The 27469-nt window shown below is 47.7% G+C and overlaps 1 protein-coding gene across 6 annotated transcripts in view; it reads right to left on the minus strand.

The window, feature by feature from the left end:
* LOC3290546 (serine-rich adhesin for platelets) overlaps positions 1–27469 on the minus strand; it is a 158076-nt gene that overhangs the window by 30450 nt on the left and 100157 nt on the right. For all 6 annotated transcript variants that reach the window (XM_061647792.1, XM_061647790.1, XM_061647793.1 and 3 more), the window contains 2 exons: positions 21598–22021; positions 13237–13616 (listed from right to left, as the gene is read on the minus strand). In XM_061647792.1, the coding sequence (XP_061503776.1) occupies positions 13237–13616; positions 21598–22021 (804 nt within the window). The remainder of the gene's footprint in view (positions 1–13236; positions 13617–21597; positions 22022–27469) is intronic.

Genomic DNA, 27469 nt, shown 5'->3' on the forward strand with positions numbered 1-27469 from the left:
GTGTGTGTGTGTGTGCGGGTAAAAGCCATGGTGTATTGTTGTCGCTGTTAGGCAGGGTTGTTTCTTTGCGTTTTAAGATATCCCCACCTACATTGGGCGTCTTACCCGTTTCATGCGAAACTGTGTTATTGTGTTTTTACCGCTCTCCGGTCGAGTTTGTTTTTGCACGACCCTTTCGTGAAAAGGGAGCCACCTATTGTGGTGGCTGCCCATTTTCCACCAACACCAGCCGAATATTCCATTGTCATTTCAAACAAAACCTCCCCCGCACAAAGCTTTCGGGCACCAATTCAGGCACCAAAACACGGAGTGTTCCGAGGGGGGAGGGCTGAACAGGACCGTGTTTCGTTTGCTTTATTATCGTGGTCGGTCCGGACGGTTGGCTGTGAGGCGGCATTCGTCCACCCCAGCTCCGGCCACTGCCCTGGAGTGAAACAATTGCTGGGGCGGCCTTTAATGATATTGAATCGACCGGGTTTTGTACTGTTTCGCGGGAGGGTTTACGCACTTTCGTCAACCAACCAAAAAAAGGTCACATTGTTGTAGCGAAAGCATATATATCCTTTTTCTGTTTCGCCGCTCGGCTGTCGTGTTCTTTGCATAGGACGGGAACTGTTTTTTTACTTCTTCTTTCACCACCGTCATCATGACGGTTTACCTGATGTTGCTCTCTCCCACAAAGTGCCGGGTGGAAAAATAGTCTTTTAAGTGGCCTTCGTTCCTGCCATGGGAACAAGTGAAGCAAGAAAGCGAACCATTTCTAAGGCTTTTGTGTTCGGTTAGTTTCCGTTTTTATTCTTTTCCCTTCCTTTCAGACCACCAGCAGCGTTTGATGCATCGGCCCTAAGAGCTGTTATTACATCAACGTGTGTGTGTGCTGGTGTTTTGCAACATTTTTGTCGTCCATTTCTGCTGCTGTGGGTGGGCCGCCGAGCATGGTAAGTTGTTTATTTTGTTGAAAAGAGCCGCTGTCCGATCGTGTACCTTGACGTCCACTTAACCTCACTTCATTTGAGAAGGGTTGAGTAAAAAAAATAGCAAGTTGTGCTTTGAACAGGCAAGCAGAACCACCGTCAAAATGCTCTGAAGAAGAGGCGAGCTTAAAGCTGTGGTAGGTAGCGTGACAAAAAAAAAAAAACAAATCATCTCCTTTCTGTTGAAGTGATCTTACCACGTTCAAGTGTAGGCAGGATAGAAATTCTTGCAGCAATCTCTCCCCTCCCCCTTCTGAATGCTTTTGGTTTAGTTTTGGGCGGCTTAAAAGTGGGAGAAAGGTTAAAGCAAACAGCAGACGAGGATGTACTACTGGTGTCGTAGCATTTTTCCCCTGGCCGATCGATACGGAAGGAGCCGAAGCCGATAAGGGCCGAGGGATGCTCCATTCGGTTATTTATTAACCCAGTCTTATTAAAAGCCGTACTCGGGGTTATCCTTCCGGAAGGCGGCCCCCTTTGTGCGGAAATTTGTTTTGGGCTTATTTTTACGCTCGCTGGCGGAGAACGGTTCTGTAGCCCAAGTGCCCAAGTCGGGGTAGTATGGCTCCACCGCACCGTGCCGCATTCCGTTGGAGTAAGGTCCGCTCTGGGCAGGGCAACGCTTGAAATTGTCTTACATTCTAGCTATGTACACCTGCACGGAAGCGCTTGAGATGAAGCTTTGCTGATACACGCTCGTGCAGATCGAAGATCAGGGATGTTACGTTTCCCTTGCTCATTCGGCAACTTTCTCCAGACACCACATGTCCCCTCGTACCTGTGTACGATATGGTCAAGCGATATGGCCGGATTAAGGTGGGAAAATTAATGGCAAACAGGCGAAAGTGATTCACCGGCACGCACGGCTTTTACAGGCGATTATCGTACAGCAGCCGTCCGTCCAGTTTATGGACTCGGTGATAGTGATTTAAATGCTTTGCCCAAGCGTAACATAAAAAAACGTGGCTAATATATTTGTTGGATTTGTTCATAAACCCGGCACCATCGGTCCCATAAACAAACGGTTGCGGCTGCTGCCCTGTGCCGATTTGCCCAGTTGCTCAAGTGGCCCGAACGAACAACCCCGGTAGTGGTAGCGATTGGAGTTGGATAGCGACGGCTCCGGCCTGTGACGTTTATCACTCGGAGGTCCCTGGCGTGTAACTGCGAACCCGGTGCGCACTATCGGCATTACAACCCTTTTTACGGTTGATAGCAAAATGGCTTTTAATTTTCTCCCAGGACCGATTAAGCTCGATTGTCCCAACCTTCCAACTAGCGCCCCTCCCCACCCCGTGCTTGGTGGTCCCCGGAGCGGGTCCGAAAACTATCAAAACCATGAATCGCTCGGACAGCTTGGTCAGTGAGTCGTAAAATGGTACCGATTACCAGCTTCTGCCCCGAACAGCCGTGGTGCCAACCCGAGGGTGTTGGGTCAAGGAAATGGACGACGAGATCCGGTTTTCCAGCGGTTGCCTCTACCGCTTCACTCCGCCCACCACTCGCATGACATTCGACCGGATCGTTTAAGTGCGTGGCGGAGGTATGCGTTTGCTATCGCCATCCCTGAGCCGCCTGCCCCTGTGCTGTGCCGGTGGGACCGAGTGTCGATATTAGAAGCGATTAAACTTTCACTCCGCAGTGAAGTGTCCGTTAAAGTGAACAGCTTGTGCTACGGCATCGGTCACTGCTACTACTCGAGGGGAGAGCCGGCCGGCAGCTGTCAGAAGAGGGCCACGGATGGTTGAGTTAAGAGATTTTTAATTAAGCCCTGAAGCCCTGGTCGGGCCAGCAACCGGGCGGGTGGAAAATGTTAACTCATAAATGTTTGACATCGGTTGCAGGCCCGAGGACGGGTGCAGGGCAACCGCAAGCGTGAAAGGGGGAAAGTTTAAGGCGTACAATCATAATTGGCAGATCAAGAAGAAGAATGTGTATATTAGACGATTAAAATCCAATCAACATGTGCTCTAATTGATGCGTTGATGCGTTTGAGCAACATTCTCAATATGTTTCTCTTGTACATCAATAATGTTTTGTGTATCGAATTCGCTTGAAGCGTTGTGTAGAGTAAGCCGCCTAAAAGTATGCAATGCGCTTAACAATTGTCTGCTTTTCAGTGACTTATTTAGAAAGAATTACTTTTAATTTAAATTAGGGTTTCTCTAACCATCTCAATTTAGAAAGAAAACATCTCAAACTTGCGAAATGCATTTTGGATGACATGAAGTAAACGAAAAAAGATTTGATGGGAAACTATGGACTGAAAGTGAGGATTGTGATACTGCGCAACTGCTAGCAGAAAATCAAATTAGCGAAAATTAATCCAACAATGTTTTGACTGCAAACATCTGTAGCCAGTACAATGTGGCAATCATCCATCGACTTAATTAACTGGCGTACCTACGGTTAGAATCTCAATCACGAATGAATTGAAAGACGCATTCTAGGAAATACTGTGATTTCTGATTTTGGGCAAGAAATTCGTTTCCTTAAGATGCCCTCCAGCCCCGCGCCTATTGGCAGGATCGCTATTTTCCTTCGGGTCCGTCAATTGAATTAGCAGTGCGGTTGACTTTTGGGTGAAAAATTAGTATGATCACTCGCGAAATTTGGTAGCATCGCCAGGCCGGACGCGACCCGCGCGTAGCAAACAAATTGAACCATTAATTGAACATGAAAGCAATTACCGGGGCCCGCGAACGGGCCTAGCACTGCCAATGGATTTGTCGTCGTGCCGCCTGGGAGGACGCCAGCATGTTTTGGTGAAAATTTTCAACAGTGCCTCCCACTGCATTCCTCCAACTCGCACCACGCCCCTCAAAAACCGAAGCCGGTAGGACAGGAAGCGGTGAGAAATTAATTAATAATTCTCTAAACAACGGCTCGTTTCCTCGGTCTGCGCTGCTTTGGGAAGTGCTTTCGGCGCCAGCAACACGCCTTCCGGGAAAGGTTTCCCGCCCGGCGGGCACCGTCTCCGTCAAACGTTCAACGTTCTTCTCCTGGAGGATGGGGCATATTTTGCAACATCTTAGACATCAACATCATCTTCAAGGCGAATTCAATCTCGCCGAGCGAACGCTACACGCCGTAAGCGATATCAGCGCCCTGCTACCGAAATACGGTGGCAAATACTTACAAGACGCCGGGAAAGCTGTTTTTCGAACTAAAACCACGCGACGGTGGCAGTCGTGGGGGCAGGCTCCTTACCAATTTCTTCATTCTGCATGACGGAACATGCTGATCGCATCGGGGTGGAGGGCAAGTTTTCGGCAAAGCTCGCCGATGACGCTGCCCGAACCGAACCGGCTGCTGCACACACGCACACACACACACACACACAATACATCGTTAATTAATTCCCGCGTTTTCAGCAGCGCACGGCAGCATCCGCTTCCGCTTTTGCACAGCTGGCGTGCGGGCGTGCTCACACCGTTGCCGCCCAGGAGCGAGAAGCTCTAATCCCCTGCGCGTAGGTGCGACAGCGGAAACCGTATGTAGCCGCTGTGTCGCATTTGGGCGTATTTGGGTGGTTTCGTTTTACATTGTTTCCACCGTACAATGAAGATCGCGCAGAAGGCTGGGCGCAAGCGGGGGAATGCTTTTTGTTGGTGGTGCATCAAACGACTAAATTAAACTATATTTTAATGAGTGTTGCCTGAACTGTGCTCAATTAAGGTGAGTTGGAAGGTAGAGAGTGATTGTACAGACAGTTATAGCCGTAAAATTGATTCGTTGAAGAAAAACACAACACCACACGATGAAGTGAACAACAAATCTGATCGACAACACGGACATTACATTGTAACGGCTCCCCCAACACTTGGGATCTGCTTTTCATCGCCAAAACAATGTAACGCATTGCTTGTCTCCCTTCCAAGAAACGCTCGCCGTGTAATTACCCCGACAATCACGGTGCCAACTCACCCAACCGCCTCCTCCACCAAATGCCAGTCCAGTCATGCAACATGTGTGTGCGTGTGTGCGTGGTAGGTTAAATCTGGCGCACGCAAGTCACCTGGGAAAGGGGCAGCAAACTGTTGCCCGCGCCGTGTTGGCGTGTGATTGCGTGAAAATATGATAAATTTAGTTGTCACGCAACTGCGAGAACCGTTTAATGAGATTGCCGTACGCACGGGGCCGTGCGTGCCGTGTGCGCGTCCACCACTGTCATCGAGAGCGTGTAATGTGCTTAGCGCCGGTCTGGACGGAAAGCCTGCGTGAAAAGCGAACCGGTTGCTCCCCAGTGACCAGTTAGTAGACGGGCGTGCGAAGGACGCATTCGCCAAAAAGTACGGCTCGAATGGAAGTGCCAGCGTGGAAAGGGGTGGAGCAAAGTATGGCAACACCAGCAGTCACAGGATTGTCCGCTTTCTGCTCTTCCCCGGCGACGTGCGACGTTACGACAGCGATGCTCAAGCAGGGCTGCATTATTGATGAGCCCTGATGGTTATGGTTTAGGCGTGTTTTTACGCGCCTACGGCTCCGTGTGCGTGTACGTGTCCGCCGGGTAAGCGTGCTAGCGGTAAAGTGAGGGTTTTGGTTTTATTTTATTTCAATTTTCTACCCGTCCATCCGAAACACGCGTCGATGCGTCGTCGTTTTATGGCAGCAGCGATCGAGCGCGGAGGAGAAGCGGACTGATTGAAAAGGTTTCGATTTTGTTGCTTGTTGCTGCCCGGGGCCGTGCCATGGGTATGGGTTTTGCGGGCACGGGCGTACATCCATTAGTCACGGGCATCTCGATGCCTTGCTATGATGATGATTGAAAGGTTTGCCAAAAGCAGTCGTTACAGAGTGCAAAAAAATGGCAGGCTATCGTGTGCTTTTCACTAGCCTGTTGCTTACTTGAAAGTACTGGTGTAAGTAATCATGCAATAGTACACCGTTTCAGGAGCTTTTTTAGTGAAATGCGGTCGATGCTAGCCTATTAGGTTCATCTCTGTTTGTGCGAAACCCGCAAAAGCATTCCATGCGTTATTAAATGCATTCGAGGTATTTGCTCATTATGCGATGTAATCATACTGCATTTGCATGTTTTTTGAATAAAATACCATTTTTCCAAGCTATTTGTAGAATAAACTCGTTTTTAATTATTCGTGCTAAATGAGATACAGACAAAAAACCCCAAACAGAACAAAAAACACCCATACTTTCATTGCATGGACATGGTATGGAAACGTATTGCGTTCATATTTCTATGATTAGTTGGAATTCGTAATTAGTGTCGGGCTCGGGCGCTTAATTACTTTGTTCTCTCGCTCGCCAGGGATCATTCCACCAGCAGAATGAAGCTCCCGCCGGCCATGATTATTAGCCTCGTAATGGAGCGGTTGCTGCTTCCCTGCCCCGGAGATGGATTGAACCCGATACACCCGAGCAAGGGGTGTGCAGAAAAGCGGAACCCCACTTTTTATTCCACTCAGTTTTGTAAATTAGCAGCCCGAACGGTCAACGAGCGGGAAGCGACGGAGCACCCGTTTGCCAAGTGCCACCGTTGGCGGTGCTGTTTATTTCACCATTTTCCACCCATCGCTCCCAGTTCGTTCCTTGGCAGCAGGAAAGTTTCCGTTCGAAATAGTTTTTTTTGTTGTTGTGGTGTGTGTTTTGGATGGTTTTGTTCTGCCCTTGCTGCTATAAAAGGACGAATCTCTTCTTCGCCCGCTTCGCTTTTTGCTCTGACGTTTACACGGCGCTACGCGGAGGACATCAACAGTAAGGGACGATGATGATGGTGGCGATTCCCAGGGCGTGTACAAACGGGAGGGCGTTCAGTTTCTCATTTTATTTTTATTAGTTCATTAACTGTCTTGGTTTCGCCGGCCGAAGGTCGAGGCGAGGAATCTATCCGCTCACAGTGCCACAGCCCGAAGAGTCCGAGCATTATTTGATGCTCTATCAACCGTAATTACTACTATCCCAACCAGTAACCCGTTTCCATCTCTCCCCTGCTGTAGCGAGCTGTGCGAAGCCCATTTTCACAATGGCCGACCGACGGGCTACCAATCTTGCAAGCCACATCGCCCACCCCGAGGGAAGAATGGCAAAGGGATAATCGTTAGTTCAAGAATTAGCACCGAAGGGAGCGTGAGACGTGGGGCTGGATGGTGAGGGTGCCGCACTTCAGTAGACAATAAAAATCCAAGTTCAGAGAGAATCGCATTCCGCACCCTCACCAGTCGCAGCGAGAGAAGGTCGCAGACGCAACGTGCGAAGATGCGGGAAGATGAAACCACACTTACAAATGACACACTTCCGGCTCTTGTCGGCTAAAAGGTGGGAGGAAGTTTTAATTTATGTCGAAGCAATTTCCACCGCAACCTCACCGTGCTCATTTCAGCGGAAGCGTCGGATGGGGTGCCGTGGCTCCGGCGAAGCAGCTTTTTCTGCTGTACCGCCTTAGTTAAGAGGATAAGAAGGTGTGTGTGTGTGTGTGTGTGCTTTTTTATTTCTCACCTTCCGTCCCTTCTGCTTCCTTTTGTTCGGGCGCGTATGAGCGCACAAGCCATTCATTACGGTGAAGCATGTAGTACATGCAATATGCCGGCAGCGCAAAATGTTCTTTTAAGTGAAGGTTTTGCAAAGCGGCTTAACGCCCCTAGACGCTGTGAACAGATTGCTCACACGGCACCATTGATTAAAGTGATGCGGATGCGGGTGGCGAAGACGAGGGATGGTGGCGCGGTGCCTCATTTGCCGGAAGGCGTCTCGCTTTATCTCATTTCGAGTGCACGAAAATCCCGTGAAATATGAGACCCAAGCGTCGATTAACGAGTCGGGCAAACATGTGGGTTTAGGGATCGGTCGGTGTTTACTGCCGTCGTCACTCGGTTCGCTCGACGACGGTCAAAGTTGTTACATACGAATAGGAAAGGTGCTTTGAGTGGAGGTTGAAAGCATTAGGAATCGTAATTAAGAGTGTGATATGTGTGTGTGTGTGTGTGTTAATCATGAACAATCCACCGCGCAATACCGTTTCAGTTGTCGAACTTACGGGTAAAATTGCTGTCTTGTACAATGCATGTTACTTTCAATCAGATTTTGCTACACAAATTGCATAACTTTAGGCGGTTAGGACGAAAGTTACGTTGAGCTATTGCGTATCAAACTAGTCTTATAAACAGCAGCGCTGAAAAACTAGCATCATTACCAAATCGTTTTTCCAACAAGAGAATGTATAAAAATGCAGAATATGGCCCTAATCGACATCAAAAGATTCAGCAGTTCGAATGGCCCCGAAGGCTCCCAGCGGCGGCACGGAGAGAAGGCACGCAAGGAATAGTTCGCTAAATCGAAGAAACTTTTGCGCCAAAGAATTGCTTTCAGTCTTTTCCCTTTTTTGTGCCCCTTCCTTTCCACCTACATGGCTCGCAATATCTGTTAATGAGATTTTAATTTCGCTTCTGCTTTGTTTTACTGTAGTTTCCACAAGCGGCAAGATGTTATCGTTGCCTTAACCTTCATCGTTCGCCGATCATTAAAGACTAGCCGGAAACCGTCGCAAGCGGTATTGGTTCTAGTTGCTCTTTGCCTTTTTGCCAGAGATCCCAGGACATTAAGGATCGAAGTGGTGTTGTGCATTTGGAGCCATGGTTTCAGCATGGCTTGTCTTTATGCAAGGCGTTCCAACCGGCCAAACTCTTTAAGTAACGCCCAACGCTTTATGATAAATGGCAACATTTGAACAGTTTTCCATCCTAACGACCCACGGATCGCGACCCTTTTCGGCTGATCGGTACAGCAAAACTGTCTTCATTATAGAGCGCCAAGTAGAGGCCATGGCTGGCAGTGAATGGGAGCTTTAACAACGACAAAAAAGAAGGATGGCCGATACAACCGGCACAAAAACGGGCCGGCAGCTGCAACTCGCCGGAACGATACAGGGCGCCCCGATAACAAATTGAGCTTAATAGGAACAAGTGCCAAAGTTCAGTTCGTTCTTTCACCCTTCGCTTCATGCCTCCCTTCCCCTGTGGGAAGGGGCGAATGGTTTATCTCGTTAAGTGCAGCCACGCGAAGCAAAGCACAGCACACCGGCAACGGATCCTTGATGGCCGCCCCCATTCGGCCGGATGCGCCGGACTGTCCGGGCAGCTCACATCCCCGGACCCCGGACCCGGAGGGCCGTTCGTTTCACGTGCAAATTAATGGCCCTCAATTGCTAGTGATCTATTGAGTGCGCTCCGGAAAGGAAAATCCTTATTAATCTCGAGTCCTTTTTTCTCCGCTGCCCGGCTGCCCAGCTCGGCCGACCGAAGCAATCGCCGCCGTCGTCCGGGATACTCGGACGGACGGAGCGGGCAAACGAGATGGAGGATTTGGATTTAACAAGTTGCCTTTCATCATCAAAGGAGCGCTGTGTGCTGAAGGACAGTAATTTCGCAAAGAAACTGGCGCCCCGTGACGAAAGAGAGAGAGAGAGAGAGAGTGAGAGCGAGCAGCTGGGCGGATTGGCCGTTCCATTCAGCATTGGACGCCATAAAGTGGGGGGTGAAACGGGACGGTATTTTTGTGTCCGGTTGGTTTCGTCGTTCCGTTTCCGCCGGCTTGTCATAAAGTTACAAATGAGCTACCTGCCGATTAGATTTTCCTTTCAACGGGAACGACGCCCGGAACGGTCAGGTGCACTTTGAAAGGGTTAGTATGGATGGGTGCGAGAGATGGCGAGGGATGCCGAAGGGTCGAAGCAGGCACATCGATGCGGAAAAACGGCGCTAGGGCCGTGGAAGGAGTCTGAGATGAAGATTTATAGTTTATTACTTCATTCAGGGGACTAAACTCAGCATTTACTAGAAATGCTATCGTGTTTTGGAACACTTTGAAGCATTTCCAGAGATATTGAATCATTTGGAATTTTTTTTCGCTACTCTACAACAAATTTGTTAGAAAACGTTACTTAATGACTGTAATCTCAACCTCTGTTGAAGTGAGAATGGTTGTTTTCCTCATGGAAAAGAAGGAATGGATCATTTCCTCCATTGCTCGTGAAACAGAAGACATAAAGCTTCATAAAAATGTGTTGCTTTTATATTTTTAAACCCTTTCTTTAGTTTGCTAGACCTACTGATAGCAACAATGAAGTTTACTTAAAGGGAAAAGAAAAAACAAGCTAAAAAGATTCCCCGATTGGCTGCAAGCGCTTCCGGCTGTGATGCTGCTCACGGGCGGGCCAACTTCATTTTCACGCCAAACCCAACCGAGTTGATTAATGGAGGAAAATTCGTTTTGATTTAACCTTGAAGCGTGGCCCTAGGACCAAACACAGGGCGAAGGCCATGCGATTCCATGAACCGTTTCCAAAATAGAAGGGGCCAAAAAGTTAATCAAAAGGGTTGGTGCCGAGCCTTTCGAAAAAAGGGGGAAATAAATAAAAAAAAACGCTTGGAAATCGGTTTGCAAATTGAGAAAAAGGTATAGAGAAGGGCGCAAGGGACGGAAAATTGTTTTCCCATCCCTCTTGCTCGCTACAACTTAAGATAACGAATTGGATAACGAATATCAACTAGCACCGTACCATGCAAGGTTGACGTGCGGATGGTAGGGCAGCAACGTTCTTGTAAAAGCAGGATCTACATTTCACTTAATCTTATCGCCTAAAAGCTTTCACTGTAATTACTGTTGAGGAATTGGCCCGGATGCTCTTTTCTGCTAATAGCCTCCCAACATACAAACAAACACACACACACGCATGTAGGAAACAATTGAAACAGCAGCATGAAAACAAATCTCGGCTAATCTTCTTGAACCTGCCCGGCTCCGTGCCTGCGATGTATGCAATTAGAATCGTTTGCATTATTGAAAATTTGTTTTGAAATTCCTGCTCAATTTAATGGCATGCTGGGCGTGGGCATCCCTTGCTAGCTTGCTTGATAGCCGCCCCATCCATCGCCGGTTTTTCCTTCCTCGCTAGTCTTGCTAGGGCTAAGATGCCCCTTCCGAGAAAGAACGTGTTTACTGCACCATCTTTTTAATGAACATCTTTTTGATCTGTTGAATGTTTACCGGTCGGTGTCTGCCAGGCCGCGTCGAGCGCGGCAAGTCGTTAACGGGCGAAGGGTGTGTGTACAGGCGGACGGTGAAAACAAGATGGATATCGTTATCATGCCCTAGCGCAAATAGCCGTCCTTGTGCGCCGTCGCTCGCCCTTCCCGGGCGATAGAAGCCAGGAGAGGTGAAGCAAAAAATAAATGAAATACAAAAAAAAAAGTATCGCCCTGCAAACGCTCAAACGCACCGGAAAAGAAAATACTTTGCTTTGAAGTTCTCGTCTATCGTCGCTATCATTTTTCCGGCTAAGGTGGATTTGCGGCGCCCGGTACGACCCTCACCACCCACTTGGCTTGATGGTCGTAGGCGCGCTGCTAAAGATCGTACCGCCGGATACGAGAGCCAAATAAAATCAGGACGAAATTTCACCATCACCGTCAGCAGGGCAGGGAATCGAGCTTCTGCCACCGCGATGAGCGTCTCCATTACGGAAATGTCATGCGTTTTCTTCCATTCCTATCCGCCCCTTTTCCTTGATCGAATCCCGGCTGTGTGCCCAGGTAGGGTGTGTGTTTGGGGTGAGCTCGATCATAGCGAGCGGTATCGGGTGGGCGCTACACATGGCTGCTGGAGCATACACCACACTCGGAAGCGTTCATTTGCAGACAGTCGTGCACGGAGGAAAGCGGCTAAAGTGAATTTTCGCTCCATCTCCTTGCTGCCATCAGCGTAATGGCACAAACATACACACACACACAGGGCGATCTCCCGCCAGCAAAACCGTTACATCGAGAGGCGAGGGTTGAGGGAAAATATTTGCAAAGAACTTTGGTTCCTTTTCTTAAACGATTTTCATATTCAACCGAGCACTTTCGCTGCTAGGCTAACATGGTGGGGGGGGGGGGGGGGGAGCTTGCTTCCTTCTTTAGCGAAACCGCGAATGCCTCACAGTGCCAACTCCTTTGCGTTGCGCAACCGTCTGCGTCGAACGGGACGCAAAGGCGGAAGAAAAATTAACGACACGGCATGTGAAACGGAAACCCGGCTCGTTTCCGGGTTTTCCGATTTGCATTTGCGGTGCAGTTTTGGGGTATCGAAGTATCGAAGAGTCTTGATTTTGGGGCTTAGCATTTTCGTTAGCGCGTTTTATTTTCGATGGTTTGATTTGAGGCTGTTTAGTGGGATTGTTTTTTGGAGGCTTTCTAGATACATAAAAATGAGAGAAAAATATGACATATGAGTAAATAGTAGTTTTCTGATTTGAATTATTTCACCAATTAGAACGATCACAGCCACGGACGCTTCAAAGAAAGCTAATTATACGCCCAAATGTATGCAATGTGCATGTTAATGTGTCACTTTTGTCCCTTTTATGCTATTAATAAGGTTTCCACTGCGGTTGCTTCACGCGTTACTTGTCTAACCGTACCCAACATACATCCACCATCGTGCATACCCGACTACAGCATACGAAACGTTTAAATAGCAACGCTTTTCTAAATGAGCGCTCAATTCTGTGTGTGCACTCGCTCGCTCATCATAGCAAAAGCGTCACGACCCAAAAGCAGGATTTACGCTCGAGCTGCAGTGAAAAAGATTCTTTCCCCTGGCACCCGGCTGCCGCTCATTCCCTACATTCGCTGTTCAGCAATCCGCACCAACGAAAGCCGTTTACGTTCCGATCCGCTTTTCTCGATGGCACGTAGGAGAAAATTAAATAAATAGCGTTCGCTCGCTGGAACCGAAATGAAGGCAACCGATGGGTTCTGTTTTCTTGTGTGCCAGTGGTGGCGCACTGCAATCACCGGCGATGCATACACGTGCGCTCACGTAGAGAGGAGTGTGCGCCGATGCGCTTCGATGTGAGTGCTGGCAAAGGATTTGCTCGATGTTGAACAGGGCTTTTGAATAGCGCACCGTGTATACGTTTGCTCGCAACATTTAGCTTTTGCTGGCACATTGCGCCGGCGAGGAAATAGCATTTATGCATTTCATTAGAAGTTATTTGGTTCAATTGTTTGCCATCAGAGGTGCTTCTTGGAAGTAGAGGATCAAACCGTTGCTTACTGAACAATCCCCGCGTATAGGACGATTGTTTAAAACATATGCATTGTTTGAACATGGTTTATGTAGCGTTTAGCAGGGGTTAAAAAATTATGTTAAAAAATATTGATCGTAAGTCATTTCATCACTCCAAAACAGTAACCTGTTTTCGTTTCAAATAAATCAGTAAAGAGACTACCGTTTCGGGTTCGTTGTTACCCGCCACACTTACCTGACACTGTTGCGGTCCGTGCCGGGTCGGTGATACCGTCTTGGGTCGCGGTTTCTTCGCCAGTCCGCTCAGCGAGACGGGGGAGGCAGCCGCCGACGGTGACGACGATGCGCTGCTGCTGCTGCCTCCACCGAAACCGCCCGACGCCGTCTCGGCCCGCCCGACCGTCGTAAGGATGAGGCTGGTTGGGCTGGCGGCGGTCGCAATGGTACCGCCGCTTCCTCCGGGCGAGCTTTTCACGGTCACCATCGTGGTGCCGTGGTGCAAGATGGCCGTCGACGAGGGAGACAGGTTGCTGCTGCCAATGCTACTGGTGGGCGTGAGGCCGGTCGGGTGCAGGTTGGTGGTTATGCTCGTTTTTTCCGCGGTTGATTTCGGCCCTGGAAGGAACCACAGCGAGAGGGAAAAGAAATCGGAAACGATAGAAAGAAATCCGATCAATATCAGGTTGACTTTTCGATACGCTTTGAGGCGCAAACAAGCAGCATCAAACGGTGCAGGAAAAGGAGGAGACGTACACCGGAAGACTTGCTTTGCAATGGAGTTACTATCGAAATGAGATTTCCTAATCCTTCTTCGTTCGATTCGGACTACCTCACGGTGGCCCTGGTGTGACACTCCGCTTTAAGCACTGGAAGCTTGGGCAAGGATTTAGATTGCGTCTGTCGGATTAGCTCTCGTTTGCGTTGCTCGTAGTTGGAAGGATATAGCGAAAACAAAAAAATCAACTAGTGAGCCAATCGAAGGGCGAACGCTGCTCGAAAGAACCTTCTACCACTTGCTAGGTCGGAACGAATAAAGGGCATCGAGTTTGCCAGAGGCAGAAGGACAGGGACAGAGTAAAAAGTATCGAAAACTGAAAAAAAATCCCACCACTTTGATGTCGGTGTGCTTCAGATGCTCGTAGTTGCGAAGGAATTTATCCGGATTAGGGATAATTGAACGGAATGCAATAAGGATGCATCGAGCGCTGCGATCGAGTTGGCATGATTTGTCCCATTTGTGTGTTCGTGTGGCATACGATTGCATTGCAAATGTATGTATCTGTGTGTTTGTGTGTGTGTCTGTGTGTGTGTGTGTGTTGTGTGTGTGTGGTCGATAATCCAAATTAATTTCGGTCAGCAAAAGTAGTGGGATGGGTCGAGTAGAGCGAGTGGAACGTCCATGACTAGCATACCAGTTGAAAGCTTTCCGGTAATTAATGAAGCAAATGAAAGCAACACGGGCTGAAAGCAAGAATGTAGGGTGGGAGGGGGGATGGCATATTGCAGCTTTCCCATTGAATACACACTGACAAAGATTACAGCCGGATCAGCCCTTTCAACCCTTCATTAGGGTACGAGCCGATCGGTAGGGGTCTCTTTTCGATTTTGACCTTAGCAAATTGTATCGCCATTTGAAACACGATTTAATTAGAGTCGGTGATGGAAAAAGGACAGTAATTGTGATGTTTGATGTATGAGGAAAAATCGACCGTGCGATCTACGTGCAACATCGCAATTGCAAACAACCATATAACAAGGCAAAAAGAAGTGATCATATTATACCGAAAGAGTCTATTTGCAAAGATTTTTGCATACCTTTAGGCGGGTAATTATATTTCAATGGAGAAGCTTTATAAAATAAAACACTATCTCCACTTTATAAAACTAGATTTTGCCTGTTCCATTATTTAATGAGGCCAAAGTACAAACATTTCCTATAATCTGTTGCCCACTTAATGTAATTTAATTTAATTTCATTTACTTATGAATTATTATGCGTTATTATGACTGCGAGCAAACTTTCATTTCCAAAATGTTCTTTACAGCTTTAAACAATATTGCTGAGAAAAGAATTTAAAGTTTCTTTTGAAATAAAACCAAAACTAAAAACGAACACAGAAATGCACAAGCTTGGTCGTATCTAGTGACTTTACTTTCATCTACCACTACAATCCTACCAACGTTTCACGCTGCCGATCGCCACCATTTTGCGCACGGTTGTAATTGCGAAAAACTCCCACTCGCAAACAATGGCAGCGCGGGGTTAGCAGCACGCCTTTTTTGCCAGACTCTAAGCCCTTCTGCTTTGAAGCTTTTCCACTCGTTAGTTTAACTGAATTGGCTCCGTTTTTCCGTTATTTATATTGATGCTGCTAGTCTGACCGATAGTTCATGTTTCTCTTTTTTTCTTCTTCTTCTCCTTCTAAACCGTTCCACGGCACATCCCCACCCAGCTCTGGCCGGGATCTCTACCGGCTGAACGAGAGAAATTCGAATAGCAATAGCAAAGCATCTCGCCCTACGGGAGAAGGCAACCTGCTGGGGGAGAGTATTTGATGGAGGATGGCGCATTCACCGTGCACAACCCTGTGTTGACGTGTATTTATTTATCGTTAAAAATGGCAGTATTCAAACCCCACCCGAATGTATGCCGTTTTTGCTCGCCGTTGTTGTTGTTGCTGTTGCTTTTTCATCCCGACTGATAGTCTCCGTACCGTACCGTAGCGACTTTCGGTGCTTTTTTCTCGCATTCTCTGTCGCCGTTTTTGCCAGTGCGCTCGGTAAGGGTTCGCCGGGTTAACAAAACCATCTGCGATGATAGAATCAGGTAGATGGCAGCACTAGGCAGAGAGAACGATTTTACCCATTGTGCTGATTGGATGACTGGAGGAAAGGGCCTCTGCGCAGAGATCCTTGGCTAAGACTCTTGTGTATGCCACGCTCTGGCGCATAGTTTCTATCCTCTCACCAGTCCAGCTTCTTCCCACTGCACACTCGCTGCTAGCTCGAGATAAAAGCAAAATGGGACACACACACAATCGATTTTTTGGCGAGTGAGTGAGTGTGGGTGGGTGTTAAAAGTGCGAAAAAGGATACTATTTTGTTCTGCATCGTTGGTGGCACTAGGTTACGTTTATTGTGCCACATGGTACGGTACGGTTGTGCTTGTGCTGCGCGGGAGACGTGATCCACGTACAAATGGGAAGCGGTAAGCGCGTAAAGTGATATTTTCGTTAGGGTAGTACATACGAGCAGCGTATCCAGCTGGTTTAAGGAATGGTTGGTGACGACTAAAAATGTTTTTACCATGCGCAGGAATAGTACGGTATGCTAGCGGGTCGACTATGTTGGTGAGGCAAGAAAACTTCGGTATGATGTACAGCGAAACAGTATTACAATATGCCGGGAAACGAGTGGTGAGGCAAGTGTGCAGTATTGTTTTATACGAGCATTAGCATCGAAACGCTGCCCAACGAATGGATGTTTGTATGAATGGTAGTGTCTATTTATGGGTTACATGGATTGAAATAAACTGTTGCCTAAGGAGATTTCACAATAAATTTTAGGGATTTAGTGTTCCAAGCGTAGGTAAGTAGTAAAGTAATCTACAACAAAAAGAGGGGGACAGGGGTTTCATACAAGTTCTTACCAAGGTTGACAAATTCGCCTGAATGTATGCAATTTACATGTCAAAGCGAGATTAACACAATTGCGTTCGCAGTCAATGTGCTTGTGCAAAACTATGTTGTCTAACTGACACATTATCATGCGGCCGCGGATGTTTAAGCAGAATTTCAACAGGCTTTTCATGTATTAGCTTTTGCTAAAAAAAATTAAACACTGTAATGAGTATGAGGTTACGTCATGTAAAATAATTAGAACTTTTACCACACAAACCCCAATCACCCGAGTTCTAGCAAATCAACCGTCAGCGTATGCTTTGTTAGATAAAAAGTCAATAATTAAATTCCGTCACAGGCAGTTCGCCACTCGCCCATCACCATCCAAAGGCCAATCCTGCCCGTGTGTGTGTGTGTGTTTTTCACAGCCCCGGAGGGCTTTTCACATGAGCTCCATAGAATCTGGTTGAGCAGCACCGGCAGTGACCCAGAGCGTTGATTATGAAGCCAGCGCTAGTCAATGTGTCCGTTCCATGCATACACACACATACACATACTGGGAAGCAAATACGCTCCGAGCGCGTTCACTATTTATATTTATGAGCATAAATCCTGCAGCAAAAGGTCCCGCAGCGCTAATGAACCGGTCCCAAACGTCAATCACCGTGACATTTAACATTTCATGTTCATTAAAGCGGAAGAACTGGAAGTGGTTGAGGGTTGAGCGGGTGGTAGGGAGGGCGGCATTGGTTTGCATCCCGGACCATCGAGAGCCATCCGTTGACCACGTGTTGTTTGCACCGAGCGTGCAGAGAGCAGCGATGCAAATGCGCTTGCTCACGTATCATCCCATGCCGTTTCCCTCTTTCCTGCAGCCCGCCCGTTGCCACCATCACTCCACAGTTCCTCCGCAACCAATGACCTTTCCGAGGGTGTGGGGGAGAATGGTTCTCCACTGCACCCGTGTGCAGCAGCGGGGAGGAAATCTGTGTCATTAATTTCTTGTCCATTTTCCCACAACCATAGGTGGTGGTCGGCAACCCGAAGGGTTATTATCTTCCGCCCGATCGAGACCAGCCAGGATGACAACATTCAAGTGAGGCGGGCGTTCTCCGGCCAGAACAGGGCGACCTTGCGACCGAGCAAATGGTGGGAAAATGAATGCAATGATAATCATTAAATCCTGGGCCTATGCTCGGATGCGACGATGGCATGCTGGCCAGCAACGGAATATCGCCTACTTACCCCACTTCCACCACCCAAAACCCCACAAGAACGGACGGTCGAACTGTAGCTCGAGGGGCCACAACGCAGCCGCAAGGCTTGCTTTTATAATTTCGCAAAACTAGATAGATAAATATAAAATGCAAATTGTACACACATTGCATGTAAATATGCATGAGGTTGCTTTAAAGCGGCTCAGCGGCCGAAACGGTGCGGTGTGTTATGAGCGATGATGGAATGAGGGGAAAAGGGAGCAGGGAAGGGATGGGCCGTACCGGGTACCAGGATCCGGAAACCATTTCACATTCGTACTTCAACTGCCGCTGCACATGTGCATGCGGTGTATACGGGAGCAAAGCGGGATACATTTTAACTGAGCCCAAGCGCACGTTTACAGTGCAGGACAATGGTGAAGTGACACTTGAGAAAGATGACTAATATGTGTAAATAAAAATAAATCGATTGTACATAAAGTGCATAGTGCATTTAAAGTTACAACAGCAAAAAAAACACTCTTGAACTAAAAATTAATTAAAAAAAATATTTACTCGATTGTATAACAACTGACACCATAAATTGAAACTCAATTAAGCTCTTGCCTAGAAAATTGCCCCCTTTGAGGGGCGGTTTTTAGGGGAGCTGATTTATCTCCTCGGAGGGGACCGGCTACGTTTCCGGGACACACACACTGTATCCGGGAGTGTGCATGCGCCTGTTACAACCGACCACAGACACATATCTATTGTTGGTTAGCACAATTACAGTGTGTCCAGCCCGTGCGGGCGGGCGTACGTGTAGCCAAAGTTTACTTTACCATCGGTTCGATACGGTGCAGAAGGTGGACTGTATGGGGGGCAGAACCGTGTGCACATGTGCACGATAGGCAACGACGTAGCAAACGCAACGTAACGCAAAAAATAAACCCTGAGCAAACAGGCTGGAATTTGTCCGTGTTGCTACGGTTTCACGGGCACGAGAGAGAGAGAGAGTGGCAATGAAGAGGAGCGAAGAGGGAGCATTCTGTACGGCACCGGTAACCATCCCCGGGACCCCGGGCGGGAGAACGGCCAGACACAAGAAAGCATACCGTCCGGCGGGAGTCCGATATCAAAGTTCATGTGCATGCACATAAATATGCTTTAAAACCATAAAACCTAGCTGAAAAGTTTATGCACTGCTGGTACATGGTGGGTGGGGCACGGTTGCCTATCCGTACGGCACTCAATGGTGCACATAGTCACACACACACACACACACACACACACACACACACACACACACACACACACACACACACACATAGATACTCATCCTTTTGGTCCGTTGATAAGGACCGTTAGCGAAATGTTGCTCGGACTATAACAGGTTCGAAGCGTTTAGGTACGGAATGGAAGCTGTGTGTCTGTGTGTGAGTGTGTATGTGTGTTTTTTGCTGTTGTTCATTCTCTTCCCCTTTCCCTGTGACCCGTAACGGAGATATGCAGAGTTATTTCAATAAATTTATGTTCTGGTGTGTACCGTACTGGGGCGGTATGCTCCCATGTGCTGCCCTCTGTCTCACCCATCGTTCCCTCACTCTGTTTGTTAGAAAGCGATGCCCGCAGCGGACAGTGTGCGGAGCTGGGTTTGATCAATTTTTTATCGATAATTTTACAAAACAGTGCAGGACGAGATAAGGCAAAAGAGAGAGAGAGAGAGAGAGAGAGAGAGAGAGAGAGAGAGAATAAACCACTGTGCAATGAGAACGCAAAAAAACGAGACAGTCTTTTTTGTATGAATTTCGCATGAGTGCGGGAAAAATCTCTCCCGGAATCGGGCACGGGGATAGGATATTGAATAATCATGAAACATGAGCCAGGCGAGTGCATAAATATTCAATGTAGCGATGTGGTGGATGCGGAGCGAGGGAAAAGCGTACATCACAAAGAACCCGATGACGATGTGCAGTGTACGCCATCGACCGGGTACTCATGTATTGCCCTTTTTCCCCGCGTTTCTAGCGATGCAATTCGATTGTGAGCGTTTGAAGGGTGGCGTAGAAGCTGTGCAAACTAATGAGCATGGTTTTTGTCCAGTTAATCTAGCACGAATTGAAACCTTCTAATAATAGGAGTAGAACGGTTCATGTTTCGAAATTTGCATAAAAAACATGTTCAATACATGCGCGATCCTATTGGTATGGTTTTTGGAACAACAGGGCAATTGCACACCTAACAATTCAGCAGAAAAATCAAATTTTTCATAAAACAAACTACAAGGAACATCCATATTTAGTAGTTATATGAATAATCCGTTTGTTTCTCTTCCGTTTAATAACACAAAACGTAACGAACCGAGCACTTGGCTCGTACGAACATCGAAAAAGTTTTGCCTAAATAATTTAATCCTGGTCAGGGCGCCAGCAATCGAACTAGCTACAGATACTTTAGAACCAGTTGCAGCGTAGTGCAGTGTCACTGATTTTCATTGTTCATTAGCTTTTGAGTTTTGATTTACCCATCGTGGGAAGTTGAGGGTTTGGAGGGTTTATGAAAGAGATTAGTTTCATAAAACAACAGCACCAACAGGTTGTTCGGTGTACCTGAGGATGGGATTATTGTCCCTGGATGAAACACGTTTAGTTTGTGGGACTTGTAAAGTTTTTCAGACGCTGCGAGCGAATGCGTGGTACATTTATTGATTGCAAGGATGAATATTTAGATTTAATCACAATAAAGAAGCAAAACTGTTGAAGTGTAAGTAACGCTGAGTCAGATTTCTGAGCGAGTTGAATTGAAATTCCTGGATTAAACCAAGCACGTTTAAGAAACAAATGCCTGGTCTTGCTTAGTTATCTCCAAAGGTGATCCGGAATACCGTCTTCACATAGCGATTAGGATGATCAAACTTAGGCGGGTATCCAAAAACACTCTTTCAAAACCAACATCAGCCCCGCACTAGCCCATATTGGCAAGTAGTGAAGTGCTGTTTGGAGCGCATCCACGACTCCAATCTGATTCTGGTTATTATTAGCCTGATTCCGACCTCGGCGAAAACCGAACCACTAGTTCCGCCCGAAGTCGGTGTCGTCCGGAGTCGTCCGGAGTCGTCGAGAATCGTCCAGAGTCGTCCGGTGTCGCCTGGAGTCGTTTGTAGTCCGAGTCAACTGGAGTCGATCGGAATCGGAGTTGGTCGGAGTCAACAGGATTCGCCCGGTAGAATGTGCTTGGGATGATTCATTTCATTTTGTTGTGTTTTTTGTCTATCACTTTGCGCGTGATTTCGAACGACTCCGGACGACTCCGAGCAATTCTGGACGATTGAGAACGACTCTGGATAATACGAGTCGGATCGGAGCCGACTCCAGAATCTTGCCAATTTTAGCCATCACTATTGGCAAGCTTCGTGTCCATTTCGTTAGGCGTTTTAGTGGAACATGTTAACTTCACGCCTTTGCTACATTTATGTATATTGTTTGACATTTCTGACGAGATCATCTTGTTATTCGCAGCGGCATAGCTATGGCGTATCCGGATCGATGACGGTATGTGAAGATGTGAAGACGGTATTTTAATACTTGGTTAAAGAAACTGTACAAAACGCCTCAAAGTCACAAGCTAATTAAAAATATGAGATGTCCGACTTTAGCGTGCTGTCCCTATTGGTTGTGAAATTATTGAAAATAGTCACTCTAAACGTATATAATGCGGACATAAACATCCATCCCCATTATTCCGTGCATTAGCTCTGTTTTTATTTTAACAAACACTTACCCGGTTCTGTTTTTATCGTCACCGTTGTCGCACCGGTTGTCACGTTGCTGCTACTGCTACCACTGCTGTTCGCCTTGGTCAGGATAGCACCGGCCAGCTGCTCGAGCTGCTCGGCCGCCGACGTGCGCAAGGTAGCGCCGGCCGGACTGCCATTGCTGTCCTGCAGCAGCTCGAAGCTGCCCGCGTCCGGATCGCCGGACGCACCGGTCGATGCGCCCTGGAATGTGCCCAGCATGTCGGCTAGCATGTCCGGATCCGGGTAGCCGATCGTGAGCGCTCCATCGAGGGAGCCGGCCGCATCGGGCGCCTGTACCGCTTCCCGGAGCTGAAGTGTGACGGAACCTTCCGCACCCATCGAGGCACTACACATGAGGACGCGCGGAGGCGCCAGGCCGGCCAACGGCAACCGAATGCTGTTCTGGACCTGGAAGCAGCAAGAAAATGGGGAGAAATGTAATAAGACAAGATTGTATTGGTTTGCGATTTTGAAGAATGAAGTTCGTTCGAAAAGTGTGACGAGTATAAATTACGATGCAGAGATTGATAGCACAGCATAGGCACAGCCAACGATCTGCTAGATAAATCAAACGCTTCATATCAACGGAACGGATCCACGGTAAATGCTCTTAACGATCGTTGCCTAAGCACACGCTACAAATACGCATCCCTCGGGCGGTGGACAATTTCTCTGCTGCTTCCCGGCGCTACCGAGGGAACTTTACGACTCGTTGAGTTGCGTAAAGTTGCTCGGCAGCGCGCGTTCCCCGTACCCATCGCTGCTTCTGTTGCTGCGTGGGTCGTAAAACTGGAGTAAATAAAACATACCGCTTGGCATATTCCAATCGGTGCCAATTTGAATAACTGCCATCGTTTGGTGACCGTTTTTATGGGTCACGCGGTGCATGTAAGCGGACGGTTTTGTTCGTCCCTGCCGGTGGGTTGTCACGTGAATGTGGGCTGGCAGGGGCAAGTGTTGGTGGAATTGTTACGGTAACTAAAACATAAAAAAACACACACACGTACAAAGAAGCATGGGAGCCTTTAAGAACCGTAAACCATCATTTTAAACCATGCTTCGGAAAGCGCTTTTCGAGATAAGAACAAACGAACAAAAAAAAGACACAACAAACGGTGGTACATTTTCCCAAGGGAAATGATGTATCGCCGTTGATGGGCCACGCGAAACGTGGGATTTGCGTTTTAATGGGTTTTCTTTTATACGAGGATTTCCGAACTGTCACACTGTCTGTCTGCTCGTGGACCTTTTTCTTCCCATCAGCCGACCGAAAAAGTCCCTTTTTTTGCAGCGTGAGATGAGTTCTTTGGTACTTTCTTTTTTTACTTTCCTACTTTTTCTGCTGCTCTACTCTCAGCTGTGCTGCTTGTTATCCTTTAAAGACCGTTTCCAGGGATTTGTTTTCTTTTTTTCTTGTTGGTGTTGCTACCGCTAAAGTTAATAAAAACGTTTTGTTAAAGTTATTTTCATCAACCAAATTCGTCACCTCGGCAACCGTCCGTGGAATGGTTTAAATCATTCTCAGGCTATTTGCAAGCAGTGAAATAAAAATCCGCCTCTCATGGTGGGCCAAGGGATGGTTGCCGATCCCTTTGCATGATGCTGCGAAACGTCTGGAAAGTGCTTTTTTCATTCATATCATGGTATTACAGAGCACAAAGCGTTGGAGTTTTTTTTTTCAATTATAAATACACACATAATTCAGCTCGCAGGGATTACCGCATTGCTGGAATTTGAACCACGTTTCCGTTTGCTTGTACTCGCACAAAGGTTATTTTAAAATGAAATTACAAACGCTTCGTTAAAACGAGCAACAACATCTCGTGGACGAGGAAACCTCTGCTAACCGCATACCAACCATGTACGGTAATTGAATAAAATCGACATGGTTCTATACATCTAAACAACAAGCTGGTTGGGGATATGTTGCCCATCCCACCAGGGTCAAACAAAACAAACCCCATGTTGCATGTTGGATTGTTCTGCATAGTTGGTGTGGGATGGTGCATTACCTTTCCTTTCCTTCTGATAGCTAGAATGGCAATTTGTATGCTGCTATTTTGCATGGAAAAGTTAGGACAGCGCTTCCACTCAGGGGATGTTGTGCTTGTTGCTGCTGCAGCATTTGCATTGAGCACACGTTCTGCCAACAAAATTGTGCACAGTCTTACTCGCTTTACAGTTGCAACCAGATTCGTTAATTATAGCTTTGTTGGAATCATTTTTACAACTATTTTGCAATCGTAGTACTGTGCTTTGAGCAACTGTCAAATTTGCATATGAGACCATCAGCATACAATAGTTTTAAATTCTGCCATCAAAATATAAATTTCATAGGTCGAAAAAAAACCTTCACAGCTTCCTGCATGGCGTGTGCGTTATTTTTCTCAACCACCATCACCGAAGCATCTTTATGAAACACCACCGCCTGCAAACGCCATAAAGCTGGTCAATATGTTTTGCCCCACCGCCAGCCGCTTCAGATTCAGACCAGCCGAACATGCTAAACAAAGCGAATGTGCATCGCTCGGTTGCAGTTGTCGCACATGGCACTACCTCGCTTCGATGGTGGTCATAAAATCCATCGTTAAGTTGTGTCACTTTTAAGCACACTGCCAACCTACCACCCGGCGAGAAGCGAATAATCTTCCCGGCTTGTTGGCAATTTTCACCCACCATTTCCGCATCGGACTTCTATTTTCCGTTTCATTGCTTCGGGCGGCAGTAGGGGCACACACACACACACACACACACACACACACACCGGCACGCTTCAAATCGTCTCCGATCGTAATCAAATTTTAATATTTTTTCCCTCATCGACACCGTTCACCCAAGGCAGGCAGGCAGGCTGTTTTATGGCTAGCCACCGGATGGTCTGCATGTTAAGCACGATATGGGGCGTGTGGGTGGTGTCTGTTATGGATCTTGTAGACGCGTCTTACACTAAAGATGGCTCTCTCTCTCGTTACAATGTCTTGCCAGCCGTCCCTCCCGCGAATGTAATTGGATTTCAGTCAAACCATATGTGTGCCTCAAAATGCGGCCGGCAACGGTATGGAAGCGAAAAGTTAACACAATCTGACGTGTATCTGTGTAGCTGTGGATGTGTATGAGAGCAACAATCTCTTTTGCTTTCCGCCTGCCCAACTCAACGCGCTGCGCTGATATGCAAATGCAAATATGTTTTTTTGCACCCACCCATCCCTTAGCTGCCCCCCTCTGTCCAAAAAGGTCGTCCTAAAGGTCAATGCGCTGAAGGCCAGCCGTGCTGGGCCGGGCGAAGAGGTCTTAAAGTTTTATTGTATTTATTTCCGGCTCGGGGCGGGGACCGCTTGCTACCGGAAATGGACGGCGTCATCCAGGGCCCGCCTGTTCGAAGAAATGCAATCAACAAATCCTCTCCCGCGAACGATGGGTCCGAAAGCATCATCATAAAATGGAAGACCTGCCCCATACCTGCCTCTCCCTCGAACGAGGTTTGGCCGGATGTTACTGCCACGGGGTCTGGCCTGAAACTGGCCCAAACTGAACCTCGGAAATTGATCCAAACCCGCGCACGGAAAAAGGGGAAGTCGTATTTTTATGGCCACACAGACGGAGCTGCCAAAACAGTGGGGCAACGGGTTACCCCCACCCGGGGGAGTGGAAATCTTTCGCTATTTGTGATCAATAAAATCTATCCAAATCGTTCGTGAACCGCCTGGTTCTTCCATCTTTGCTTCCTGTCCGTTTACGCGTCCCGCGTCGTAAATGTGTTGATAGGCGATAAAGAGAGTGGGAAAGAAAGAAAAAACACACACACCCACACACACACACAACCTCGCAGCGCTGTAAGGAGGGTACGAAACCGCGCGCCCCAAACTGTCGGGGAGGACACCGAAGGTAGTTGTTTGTGCGAAATCGACCATTTGATTAGGGGAATGGTTATTGGATCGTAAAACATTCGGCCAACGAGACCATCGCGCAGCCCCCGGGGCGAGCCGTTTTGATGGAGGCGCAAACGGGCGCGCCTGAGCTACCGAGTGCATTTATTAGCGATGATGCTTACGATAGCGAACAGATAAACCGCTGACGTTTGGCATCGTCTGTTTGCATCGGGTGATGCGATGTGTGTTAGGACATTTAGAGTGTATAAATAGATGAGCATGTTTTCGACCAGTAAATGATAGTTTGCAATTATGAAGGGTCGACCGACCTATGCTATAAGGAGCGGGATTTGGAATAAACACGAGACACGCAATGATGAAACCACCATCAAACCCATTCCTTCACTGTCGTCGGAGTATTTTCAAACGAAAAACGCTCATCTTCAACCTTCCATCGCAAACCTATCGGTCGGACGGACTTAAAGGTCTGACCACGCTATCAAAACGTCCTGCCCAACAATGACCAGGCCAGTGCTTGGGATCGGAGTTTAAATACAAATAAAAATAAACCTATCCCCCTCGGGCACACTTCCCCGTATCCATCCCGCCGCCCCCGTACGCTTCCCGCAGCGGCGTCCGGCAGCCAGTTTTCCGGTAAATAAATATTTCATTCCCTCATTCGCAGTGCCTGACGCCGTTTGGCGTCACGCTGTCTTCTGCTGTCTCGATGACCGGCGAAAGAGGTAGATGGTTTCGGGCTCTGCGTTCGGCTTCAGTTTTGCTTCCACTTCTTTACACTCATCGGCAAGTGCTGGGCCTGGAGAGAAATAACCAGTCACGGACGAACGGGCCTGTTTCCACTGCGCTGATCCCGAACGAGACGGCGCTCGCACTGCAAAACCCTTGCTCCCTTGCCACTGTATCACTGAACGCATGAACGACTTGTCGATTGCGATTGTCGTACGCGCCGCATCGAGGGCAGCGAGAAAAGGCGGGAAAATGGAATGGCGTATGGGGCGGCGAAAGGAGGGAGCGATTGCCATGAATCGAGCAATGGCCAGCGTGCGTTCACCGGACGTGAGATGGACGCTGCATTTTTAATGGTCGCAAATATCTATCAATGTTTTATGATCATCGCCGTCATCAGTGCCATTCGTCGCGCGTAGCGGGAAAGTGGTGATCAACCGGGTTCAGCGGTGGGGTGGACGGACGCACCATATTGAGCTGCACTGGAATAGGGCCGAGCCAGAGGAGAGGGAAGCTGTATTTTATTCATCCTTTTTTCGAATGCTTTCCCGCCTGTCGTGTCCCATCCGAAACGACCGATGGAGCAATGATGTGATTATTAAAATTTAATTAGGGTAAATAAAAGAGAAGCGCATCCCGGTGGATCGGACGATGATGATGATGATGGTGATGATGATGAAATTGTTTTATTTATTTATTTTCCGCCCGGAGGGGGCACGCTATGGTCGGGTTTGAGGGGTTTTCACCAGTTTTTTCTTTACTATTATTATCGAGCTCTCCCTGTATTGAGTTTGCAAATTGCTTCCCGGTAGGCACCGTTGTGGGTGAGCGTGGCTGTGTGTGTCTGTGTGTCTGTTATCCCGGTTTGCCGGAAACCATTTCCATTTGGACGATTTTTGATCGCAAATAATGTGTTTTTGGGTGTGTGTGTGCATTGCTCTGCTCATTTTGCAGCGCTGCTCTTGCCCGGTTGCCAGGTTTGCTCTTGATTTTTTTGTCATTGTGATGGCTACGTTTTGTTCTACACCGCACCGCGCAGCCCATTGTAGGGTAAATTCGATTCAATTTATTTCATGCACACACAAAAAAAAGCGAAAACAACAGAGACACCAGAGAGAGACAGAACAGGACAACAAAAATTCATTTGCATCGCTCAACGCTCCCGCACAAAGCACGCTAAAGCAAGATGAAAATTGATCGACATTTGGTGGACGCGTTTTTCACTTCCTTTGCCACGGCT

The sequence above is a fragment of the Anopheles gambiae genome, chromosome 2 (genome assembly GCF_943734735.2).
Source record: "Anopheles gambiae chromosome 2, idAnoGambNW_F1_1, whole genome shotgun sequence".
In the NCBI taxonomy this organism is placed as follows: Eukaryota; Metazoa; Arthropoda; class Insecta; order Diptera; family Culicidae; genus Anopheles; species Anopheles gambiae.